The following is a 12,654-nucleotide window of genomic DNA, read 5'->3' on the forward strand; positions in this document are numbered from 1 at the left end:
TGTAACTCCTACCGGAAGGAGCTGAGAGAAAAGTGTATGGCCTGGACGGCAAGGATCTTTGATGATAGATACTGTTTTCCGATGAGAGTATTTCATGTAGATGTGCTCAATGGTTGGGAGGGCTTCATCTGACGTACTGGGCCAATCCACTACCTTCTGTAGGATTTTCCTTTCAAAAGGAATACCTGCTTTGTAATTGCATCAATATGTTAGGCCCAAGACAGACCTTCAGAGATGTTAACACTAGGAAGTTGCAACTTACTTTAAGTTTTAAACAGTAGGATTGCCACATCTCATTTTAATCTTATTTTATTTGCTAATTTACATAACTATATAACATGAAGATCTATCACTTCATCATTAAAAAGTTCATTTACATAGCCTCAGAGCACTTTACACAATATCTTAAATCATCATTGCCATCGGGAAGGTGGTACAGATGTCTCAGGACTCACACCACCAGATATTGCCCCTCAACCATTAGGCACTTGAACGAGAATGATAACTTCACTGAACTGTTCCCACAATCCATGAACTCACTTTCAAAGACTCTTCATCTCGTGTTCTCGATATTTATTGCCCATTTCTTTTTATTCTTTTGTATTTGCATTTTGTCTTTTATACATTGTTTGTCCCTCTTGTTGGGTGTGGTCTTTCATTGATTCTATTCTGTTTCTTGGATTTACTGAGCATGCCTGCAAGAAAACGAAATCTCAGGGTTGTATATGGTGACATACATGTATTTTTGAACTTTAAATGATCCAAGGCAAGACATGGCACTTACCCCAAGCCAAAAGAATTCTAAGATCAACTAAAGGAGTAGCCAATCAGGACTGAGGCAAGTGAATGGGGGCCTACATAAAGGCGAGCACTCCCAGAGGGAAATACCAACAACTGCGTACTGAGGATGTTGCCTAGACCGGTGATGAAATGTCTACAATTGCCAAGCTCATCAAACACTACAATATCAAACTTACCCAGAGCAACACACACAAAATGCTGGAGGAGCTCAGCAGGCCAGGCAGCATCTATGGAAAAAAAGTACAGTCGACGTTTCGGGTCAGACCTACCAAAGGGGTTTCGGCCAGAAACATTGACTGTACCCTTTTCTCCCCCACAGATGCTGCCTGGCCTGCTGAGTTCCTCCAGCATTCTATGCGTGTTGCTTGAATTTCCAGCGTCTGCAGTTTTTCTCTTGTTTATGGTCAAACTTGTCCCAACTAAAGACTCCTCAGCATCTGAGGCACAAACCAAGCCCAGGAATAGATTCTTGTTGTTTGTGAAAGGACTGTAGAAACCACACAGACTTCACAAATACAGGGATTCATTTGAACCACACCCCTATGACATCAACAGCTGGGGCACTGTGAATGCAGAACACACTGCAGCAACTGATCACGGTTACTTCACCAGAACACTTCCCTGTTGCTACTCATTACCACAAACAGCAGCAAGAATTTGTTGGAACAGGTTCACTACAAGCTACACCATCCAGATGATAGGCCAAAAGACACGGAAGCAGGATTAGGTCATGTGGCCCATTGCGTTTTCTCCACCATTTTATCACTGCTGATTTATGTTCCCTCAAAACCCATTCTCCTGCCTTCTCCCCATAAATGTTGATGCACTGACCAATCAAGAACCAATCAACCTCCGCTATAAACATACCCAGATGTTGATAGTTCGTCTTTTACGCAAGTGGTCCAGCTGATGGTAGAAGTCCCTGTTATGAAAATAAAGTTAGGAGCCCATTTTACTGGGTTCCTTATGTTACACCCACGCATAACCACAAAGATCGCTCAAAGATAAAGATTAGCTTTATGTCACATGTGCATCAAAACATACAGTGTATCATTCTGTGTCAATGACCACAGTCCGAGGACGTGCTGGGAAGAACCCGCAGGTGTGCCAGGGGCATGTGCCAACATAGCATGCCCACAACTCACTAACCCTAACCATATGTCCTTGGACTGTGGGAGGAAACCAGAGCACCCGGAAGATACCCATGTGATCATGGAGAGAACGTGCAAACTCCTTACAGACAGTGGCGGAACGGCGCACCAGGGGTTACCTTGTCACATTGCCATGCAAAAACAAGTTTAAAAAAAGTGCACTAACTTTAGTAGCAGATGCCGCAGCTATAAAAATATCTTTAAAACATGACCAACAACCAGTTAGTCCACACTGTAACAGTATAAAAGGAATCCTGGACAGAACTCCTTGTTCTTCAAATATTGAAAGTGAATTTCTAACATCCACATTGGCCTCAGTTCTGTTGTGTAGACATGACTGTTCCAATGCTTTCTGACTGACCCCATTGTTCCAACAGACAATACACCACTAATTTTGTATGAAATACATTGGAAAGTCAAAACAAAAAAGTGAAAAAATAACTCAAGCACACACAAAATGCTGAAGGAACTCAGCAGGCCGCCAGGCAGCATCTATGGAAAAGAGTACAGTCGTCATTTCAAGCTGAAACCCTTCAGCTGGCCCCAAACATTGACTGTACAGGTTTCCCCCCGCTATCCGAAGGTGGAGCGTTCCTATGAAACGGTTCGTAAGCTGGAATGTCGTAAATTGAATAAGCAATTACGATTAATATGGAAAAAATTTTCGAGCGTTCCCAGACCCAAAAAATAACCTACAAAATCATGCCAAATAACACAAAACTTAAAATAACAGTAACATATAGTAAAAGCAGGAATGATATGATAAATACACAGCCTATATAAAGTAGAAATACTTTTCTGCAGCACGTCTAGCGCAGCGAAAATCTCGCAGTAGCACTCTCGGCGGAAGCGCTCTCAGCAGAAACACTCTGTCCAGTAAACTTTAAGCTATGAAGCTGCCAAATCATCCCAAATAACACATAAAAATACACAGCCTATATAAAGTAGAAATAATGTATGTACAGTGTAGTTTCACTTACCGGAATCGGGAAGACGCTAATAAATTGCAGTTTCGTCACAGTTAAACACTTGCTTATACGAATAACCACCTTCTGTATTTATTTTCTTCAGTTCTGCTGGGAACTTCTCGGCAGCTTCAGCATCAGCGGAAGCACTCTCTCCGGTAAACGTTAAACTATGAAGCTGCCCTCACCTCAGAAACTGATCAAACCACTCATGACTACCTTTAAATTCCACTTTCGCAACACTTTCATCACCATTGTCCAGTGCTTTCTGTTACAGCTCATTAAAAAGACTGACCGATTTCTCCTTAAGTATAAGAAAACTTAACGGAACACGACGTTTTTTACACCCATCAATCCACTCAAGCAATAGACTTTCCATTTTATCCATTATGGGATGCCGACTAAGAGAGACGACTTTGCTACAAGCAGAACCAACAGTAACATTGGCAGCTTTCAAAATTCTTTCTCTCTGCATATAACTAGTGCGAATGGTGGACGCAGGCAAGTTCAACGCACGGACAATGTCCTTACTTCGTTCACCACGATCGAAACGCTTAATTATGTCTAGTTTTACGCTAAGTGTAACACCCTTACGAGGTTCTTTTAGGCTTTTCCAATACCTTAGAACTCATCTTGCTAACGGATACACAAAATTAAATCGAGATAAAGCACTTGTTTAAGCAATGGCGGCTAGAATGCAGTTCCGGGGGAGGAACTTGGCTGTTCGGATGCGCGCTGCCTTTTTCATAACAGTGAAAACACCTTATTACTATTTATTATTTATGATGCAACTGTAATGAAAACCAATTTCCCCCGGGATCAATAAAGTATGACTATGACTATGTTAGCGAAAACAGGGAAGTAATGTAGGTCTCTCGTAACAGCGAGGTGTCGTAAAGCGAACGTTCGGAAAATGGGGGCCACCTGTACTCTTTTCCATAGATGCTGCCTGGCCTGCTGAGTTCCTCCAGCACTGTGTGCGCATTGCTTAGATCTGCAGATTTGCTCTAGATTGTGATTGAGAAAACAACTCAGTTCAGACAGCATAGGGGAGTGAAAAGAAAATTTAACAATTTTTTGTCAAAGATCTTTCAAATTATGAAAGATGAAAACTCTTCATCAGCTCTTTCTCAGACACCTCTCTCTCCAACTAGCCTGATCCATTTTGATTTTTAAATGTGTTTATTACTAATAAATAACTAATTAATATCAATATTTATATTAAAACAAGATTTAAATAATTGTTTATTGAGAACAGTACAGTAACAGGCCATAATGAGCTTATTCTGCCCAATTACACCATGTGACCAATCTACCCACTGATCAGTGCATCTCAGGACTGTGGGAGGAAACTGGAGCAGCTGGGGAAAGCCCACATGGCAAACGTACAAACTCCTTACAGGTAGCAATGCAAATGGAACCAGGGTCACTGGCTCTTAATAGCTTCACACTATGGTGCTGCCCACCACCCCGACTAAACCCATTTGCCCCCTAGATTTAGCACTTCTGGTCACATGCACAAATATCTGGCTGATCTGGAAATCTCCCTACCATTTGTTTATCTTTCAGTCCACTTCCTTTACAAGCTACCAAAAAAAAAGCACAACACTGAATGCACAATTAAAAGCACTTGTCTTTTCATTTTATGGAGACAAGAATAACACCATTGACTCGGAACTGAGGCTGGGAGGTGCCTCTATTTCTTTACGAGTCTAAGGAGATCCGGCATGGCATCTAAAACTTTGACAAACTTCTATAGCTGTGTGGTGGAGAGAATATTGACATGAAATGCTGTCATAGGAAAGCAGCACCCATCAGAGATCCCCACCACCCAGGTCATGCTCTTTTCTCGCTGCTGTCATCAGGTAGAAGGTACAAGAGCCTTAAGACTGGCACCACCAGGTTCTGCAGTAGTTACTAACCCTCAACCATCAGGCTCTTGAACAAAAGGGGGTAACTACACTCACTTGCCCCCTCATTGAGATGGTCCCACAAGCAATGATCTCACTTTAAGGACTCTTTATCTTGTTATTTCATGTTCTCATTATTTATATTTGCATTTGCACAGATTTTGTTGTCTTCTACACTGGTTGATCTTTCACTGATCCTGTTATTGTTCTATAGATTTGCTGAGTATGCCAACAAGAAAAAGAATCTCAGGGTTGGGACTTAGAGGTACTTCGATAACAAGTTTACTTTGACTTTGTAGCTCGATCTCATTCTACACTGCAAGACTAGAGGTGGCCCACAACCCTTGTACTCACTTTTTTTTTGATGTGGTGTGGCGGGGTTGGAAGGAGATATGATGGTAAAGGAGGGGGTGTACAGTAGATAATTAAGGTTTATATTATTGCTTTGTTGACATTTTCCAAAACAGCACAGAATGATAGGCTCCCTGTAAATGAATGGAGATGGAAGAGACTTCAGAACCTGGAATTATACACAAAATGCTGGAGGAACTCAACAGAACCTCTGTTAGCTGGCTCTGGGCCTGTACTCACTGGACTTTAGAAGAATGCCTGCTGCTCTCTGCAAGGAGTTTATACGTTCTCTCTGTGACCGCGTGGGTTTCCTCCCACAGTCCAAAGACACACCGGTTGGTAGACCCAATGGTCATTGTAAATTGTCCTGTGATTAGCCTAGGATTAAATCAGAGCGGCGTAGTGCGAAGGACTGGAAGGGCCTATTTTGCAATGTATTTCAATAAAAATGAGTGAGGATCTCACTGAAACCCATCCAACAATGAAAGGCCTAGTTAGAGTAGATATGGACAGGATGTTTCCAATAGTAGAGGCTTGTAGGACCAGAGGGCACAATCTCAGAATAGAAGGACATCCCTTTAGAACGGAGGTGAGGAGGACTGTATTTGGCCAGAGGGTGGTCAATCTGTGGAATTCATTGCCACGGATGGCTGTGGATGCCAAGTCATTGGTTGTATTTAACTAGTTATAGTCATACTTCATTGATCCTGGGGGAAATTGGTTAAAGCGAAGGTTGATAGGTTTTTGTTAGTAAAGGCGTCAGCGGTTACAGTGAAAAGCAGGAGAATGGAGATGAGAGAGATAATAAATCAGCCATAATCGAACAGTCTCGATGGGCCAAAGGGCTTAGTTCGCTCCATGTCTTATGGTCTTAGGCTAGACTTGTATGGAAGGAAATGACCAGTCTGCATTTCAGGCCAAGACCTCTTATCTCATGCAGGGCCTTGATACAAAATGTCAACTGCCCTTTTCCTTCCACAGATGCCGTCTGACTTGCTGAGTTCCTCCAGCACAGTTTCCTATATCTTAAAATACGGTGTGGGAAATTACTCTTGAAATATATTTGGCTTCTCTTGCATAGCTAGAGATTAGTCATCAAGTTTTAACAAGGCAAATTCGCCAGTATAAAAATTAAACACGTAAATTATTTAAAGACTGTAGGGGGTTTTTCCAGTTACTCTTAAAGGAATACTGTGAGAAATCTCAAATGATTTATGGACACTTTCAAATCAACGTTATAAACATGCAGCACGCCGCCTCCCCCCCCCCACCCCAAATGTTAAAGAGAGGTTGTCAATGAATACCGGACTAGCCCATAATATATATATTTTTTAAATCACATCTATGCATTGCTTAAAATAACATCGAAAATTCACCACACTATCGTGGAAATCTGGCAAACACGCTGTCAAATTAATTTTTCTTTAAACATACCATGCATTTTTTGATGACATTTCTGCCACTTGACTCGACAGTGACGGTGGCCTCAGATAGTTTACTGAAACTGTCGTGAATTTACAGCGGTTTTGCTTCCAGAAATAAATCTAGGTCAGCCTCCCTCTAAAACAACAACCCTAAAGCACATACTGTACACACTTCTGCAGAAACACGTCGCTAACCCCTCTCGATGCGAATGGGGATCGCATGAATGGGCAAAACAGGCAGCTGCTTTCTCCTGCCGAGGTCAAATAAACCCCATCTTCTTTTAATTTCCCGCAAGATAATGCGATCAAAGCTCACCTTCAACAGCCATTATATCAAGCGGCTCCTTAACTCGAGCATTATTCCTTCGGCGAGAGCGTGAGTTGAGCAACTCTTCCGGAACACAGGCTGGACTTTCGCATCGGTCGTCACTCAGGTCCGACCAGGTTCAGCGCAACCTGCACCAGCCGGCCGGCGGCGCGCATGCCCGCCGTGCCCGCGCGGAGCCCCGGGACTTGTAGTGCGGAGCGGCTGCCATCGCTGCCCGCTTGACTGCGGCGGCAGTCCGAGGGTGCCGCGGGCTCTGGTGGCGCAGCCTGCTCCCGAACCGTGTGAAATAAAACACCGCAAAGCCGCGCCACAAGTGTGCAAACGCTCTCCCCCCAACCTCGCAGAGATAAAACTCTAATCCCCGGGGTGCTTTGTACTAGAAGCAGGTTGCTAAGGCTTGAAGGGTGGTTCAGCAAGTGATCGTCTTTGACAATTTCACCAGCCAATTGCGGTCTGATTATTTTAAGCATTTTATATTGCCAGCAATGACGTGATCGATTTGCAGATAGCGGCCGTGAAACCGACCAATACATCTTCAGAGTAAATCTTATTTCCTAAAGCAAGGGGACCTGGGTTCAATTCTCTGCAATTAATTTCATGAAATTCGGTTTTAAATTGACATTATGTTGACAATGCTTAAGAAGTAATTCCTTTAAAACAGAAGGCATCCTTATCACTGGGAGAGAAGTCTAACAGATTACGTCATTTAACAAACAAACACACACACACACACACACACACACACACACCACAAACATACAGACAGAAAAACACACAGACATGCACATACACACATACACATACTGACACACACAGACAGACAAACATACAGGCACACACACACGGACACACATACAGATACACACACAAACATATAAACATACACACATAGTGACACACACAGCACACATACACATTCACATACAAACACACACACAGACATGCACACACACAAACACGCACATACAGACAAGCACACACACATATAAATAGACATGAACATACACAGGAACATGCAGACACACACATAAAAACACAAACTTAAAAATACACACACACACACACACACACACACACACACACACACACACGAACACAAACACACACATAATCATACATAGACTCAAGGAAATCTGCAGATGTTGGAATTCCAAGCAACACACATAAAAGTTGCTGTTGAACGCAGCAGGCCAGGCAGCATCTATTGGAAGCGGTACAGTCGACGTTTCGGGCCGAGACCCTTCGTCAGGGCTAACTGAAAGAGGAGATAGTAAGAGATTTGAAAGTGGGAGGGGGAGGGGGAGATTCGAAATGATAGGAGAAGACAGGAGGGGGAGGGATAGAGCCAAGAGCTGGAAAGTTAATCGGCAAAAGGGATACAAAGCTGGAGAAGGGAGAGGATCATGGGATGCGAAGCCTGGGGAGAGAGAGAAGGGGGGAGGGGAGCCCGGAGGGTGGACAGCAGACAAGGCGTTATAGTGAGAGGGACGGAGGGAGAAAAAAGAGAAAAAAATAGGGGAAAATATATACATAAAAAAACAAATAAGGGATGGGATGTGAAGGGGAGGAGGTGCATTAACGGAAGTTTGAGAAGTCAATGTTCATGCCATCAGGTTGGAGGCTACCCGGACGGAATATAAGGTGTTGTTCCTCCAACCTGAGTGTGGCTTCATCTTTACTGTAGACATATCAGAATGGGAATGGGATGTGGAATTAAAATATGTGGCCACTGGGAGATCCTGCTTTCTCTGGCGGACAGAGCATAGGTGTTCAGCGAAAAGATCTCCCAGCCTGTGTCGGCTCTCACCAATATATATAAGGCCACACTGGGAGCACCGGATGCAGTATATCACCCCAGCCGACTCACAGGTGAAGTGTCGCCTCACCTGGAAGGACTGTTTGGGGCCCTGAATGGTGGTGAAGGAGGAAGTGTCTACCATTTATTCCTTGCCTGCTCTCCATCCTCCAGGCTCCTCTCCCCGCTTCTCTTTCTCCCCAGGCTTCTCATCCCATGATCCTCTCCCTTCTCCAGCTCTTAGATCAACCCCTCTCCTCCTGTCTTCTATCATTTCGGATCCCCCTCCCCCTCCCACTTTCAAATCTCTTACTATCTCTTCTTTCAGTTAGTCCTGACGAAGGGTCCCGGCCCGAAATGTCAACTGTACCCCTTCCTATAGATGCTGCCTGGCCTGCTGCATTCTACCAGTAATTTTTGTGCATAATCATACATATATAGAATACATAGAATAGTACAGCGCAGTACAGGCCCTTTGGCCCACAATGTCGTGCTGACCCTTAAGCCCTGCCTCCCATATAACCCCCCACCTTAAATTCCTCCATATACCTGTCTAATAGTCTCTTAAATTTCACTAATGTATCTGCCTCCACCACTGACTCAGGCAGTGTATTCCACGCACCAACCACTCTCTGAGTAAAAAACCTTTCTCTAATATCCCCCTTGAACTTCCCACCCCTTACCTTAAAGCCATGTCCTCTTGTATTGAGCAGTGGTGCCCTGGGGAAGAGGTGCTGGCTATCCACTCTATCTATTCCTCTTATTATCTTGTACACCTCTATCATGTCTCCTTTCATCCTCCTTCTCTCCAAAGAGTAAAGCTCCCTTAATCTCTGATCATAATCATACATACATAAACACACAAACACACACCATTGCAAGCAGGCACATACACAAATACACTCATACACACACACACACACACACACACACACACAAACAGGCAGACACACCTAGACACATACAAACACACACATGCACATAAACACACTCACACAAACAGGCACACATAAACACACACACACACACACAAAACAGACATACATTCATATGCATATATATGCACACACAAACATACACACTCACAATAGATACAAACACACACATACACACAAACACATATACAGAAATGCACACACACAAACACACACATATACACATACACACCCACACACAAACACACTCACAAACAGACACACACACACAAACACACTCACAAACATACAAGCAGGCATATACATAAGTACACTGATATATGCATACACACACACACACTCACAAACACACCTAGACACATACAAAGACACACATGCACATAATCATACACACATACATAAATACAGTCACACACACACACACACACACAGAAATGTGCTTACACAAACACACAGAGACACAGACAAACACATACAGACAGGCAGACACACACGCATATACACACACACACAGACACAAACATACAGACACATACACACACACACACACACACACACACAAACACATAAACAGACAAGCATACACACACCAACACATAAACACACACACAATAGCTCAGCATTTAATACCATCATTAGTTGTACCATGGAGAGCATTCTGACAGGCTGCATCACTGTCTGGTATGGAGGGGCTACTGCACAGGACAGAAAGAAACTGCAGAGGGTTGTAAATCTAGTCAGCTCCATCTTGGGTACTAGCCTACAAAGTACCCAAGACATCTTCAGGGAGCAGTGTCTCAGAAAGGCAGCATCCATTATTAAGGACCTCCAGCACCCAGGGCATGCCCTTTTCTCACTGTTACCATCAGGTAGGAGATACAGAAGCCTGATGGCACACACTCAGCGATTCAGGAACAGCCTCTTTCCCTCTGTCATCCGATTCCTAAATGGACATTGAATCCTTGGACACTACCTCACTTTTTTAATATATATTATTTCTGTTTTTTTGCATGATTTTTAATCTATTCAATATATGTATACTGTAATTGATTTACTTATTTATTTATTATTATTATTTTTTCCCTTCTAGATTATGTATTGTATTGAACTGCTGCTGCTAAGTTAACAAATTTCACGTCACATGCCAGTGATAATAAACTTGATTCTGATTCTGATTCTGACAATCACACACATACATAAACACACACACACCTAAACTCACACACACACACACATACACAACCACACAGACAGACACACACACACACACGCACACATGAGGAACTCAGCAGTTCAGGTAGCATCTACAAGGGGGAATAAACAGCCGACATTTCTGGCCGAGACCCTTCAGCATCCAACGTGTGCACAATCTCCTGTGTCTATGAATTACTTAAAACACAAAACATAATTTTCAAGCAATTGTGAAAAACATCTTGGCATGAATGCCATCGATGTATGAAGTTTTACACAGTTAAGTGTTAACTTGAGAACAAATAAAGGCAGACAAAATATAATTTTGTTTACGCTTCATAAACACGACAAACGACATTCTTCTCATGCAAATAGTTGCATGTGATAGCCTCTTGAAACTTGTATGGTTTGCAGTTTCAGAAAGGATATGCAATGCAATCTATATTCATCTCAATGAAACATTTGTTTGAATTTAGAAGAGTTATTGGAAATGTAAATACAGGAAGCTCTGGGTGTTTAAATCAGCTGAGCCCCATCTTTAACCATATAGTCCATTCCCCGCAGGACACAGCTCCACAAGCAGTCCCTGGTGAGGGTTTCTAATATCACCATTCTGCACAGGGAATTCTAAACCCATCCATTTCATCCAGTTCCTGCAATGTGACTAAGCTTCTTGTGAAGTCAGACCATTGGTTCAGCGATCAGACTTTTAGTTGAAAGTATGCTAAAATGGACCCTTTAGTAGACCGTCCATTACTCCATTAACAAATACATAGTTCACGCTGTCATTCGAGATTGGAGATGGAGAGCTGTGGTTCATGTCTCTGCAAACATTCAGTGGTTGCGCTGTAGTTCTACAATTAGAAACAGCGATGGAAAGTTTATCTTTTAGGCCTCATCAATGTCAGTTTGTGTGACAAGCTTCAGAGTGACTCTTTCTGCCTTCCCCTAACTGGAATTCAGAAGAATAAGGGGAGTGGTGGGATCTCATTGAAAGGCCTCGATATAATGGATGCGGAGAGAATGGTGGGGAACTCTAGGACCAGAGGACACAGCCTCAGAAAGGAGGTATGTCCTCTTAAAACAGAGATGAGGAGGAATTTCTTTAGTCAGAGGGTGGTGAATCAGTGGAATTCGCTGCCACAGGCAGTTGTGGAGGCAAGTCATTGGGTATATTAAATTCAGAGGTTGATAGATTCTTGATTAGTCAGAGCATGAAGGGGTACAGAGGCAGGGAGGGCATGAAGGCAGGGGATTGAGGCTGAGAGGGAAATGGAGCAGCCATGATGAAATGGCAGAGCAGACTCGATGGGCTGAATGGCCTAATTCTGCTAATATACCTTATGGTTTTAACCTCACAATCAATCTCGTTATGATCTTGTACCTTAATGACTACCTGCTCTGCACTCTCACAGTAACTGCTGCACTTTATTCAGATTCAGATTAATGTATTTATCGCAGGTGCATTGAAACATACAGTGACACACACAAGATGCTGGAGGAACTCGGCAAGGCAGGCAGCATCCATGGGAAAGAACAAACAGTCGATGTTTCAGGACCAGACCCTTCATCAGGACTGCAGAAGAATGAGGAGTTAGGACAAGAAGGCCGGGGGGTGGGGAGGGAAGGAAGAAGTGCGATAGGTGATAGGTGAAACCAGGAGAGGGGGAGGGATGAGGTAAAGAATTGGGATGCTGAAAGGTGAAAGAGATAAAAGGTTGGAGAAGGGAGACTCTGATAGGAGAGGGTAGAAGACCATGGAAGAAAGGGAAGAGGGAGGAGCATCAGAGGGGCGGATGGGCG

The 12,654-nt window shown here is 43.3% G+C and overlaps 1 protein-coding gene across 4 annotated transcripts in view; it reads right to left on the minus strand.

Moving 5' to 3' along the window:
- The window catches only part of samd12 (sterile alpha motif domain containing 12), a 151,523-nt gene extending 144,198 nt beyond the window's left edge, over positions 1-7,325 (minus strand). For all 4 annotated transcript variants that reach the window (XM_063066290.1, XM_063066281.1, XM_063066271.1 and 1 more), the window contains exon 1: positions 6,919-7,325. In XM_063066290.1, the coding sequence (XP_062922360.1) occupies positions 6,919-6,931 (13 nt within the window). In that variant the 5' untranslated portion in view covers positions 6,932-7,325. The remainder of the gene's footprint in view (positions 1-6,918) is intronic.
- Positions 7,326-12,654: the final 5,329 nt, after the last annotated feature.

The sequence above is a fragment of the Mobula hypostoma genome, chromosome 1, assembly GCF_963921235.1.
Source record: "Mobula hypostoma chromosome 1, sMobHyp1.1, whole genome shotgun sequence".
NCBI lineage: Eukaryota > Metazoa > Chordata > Chondrichthyes > Myliobatiformes > Myliobatidae > Mobula > Mobula hypostoma.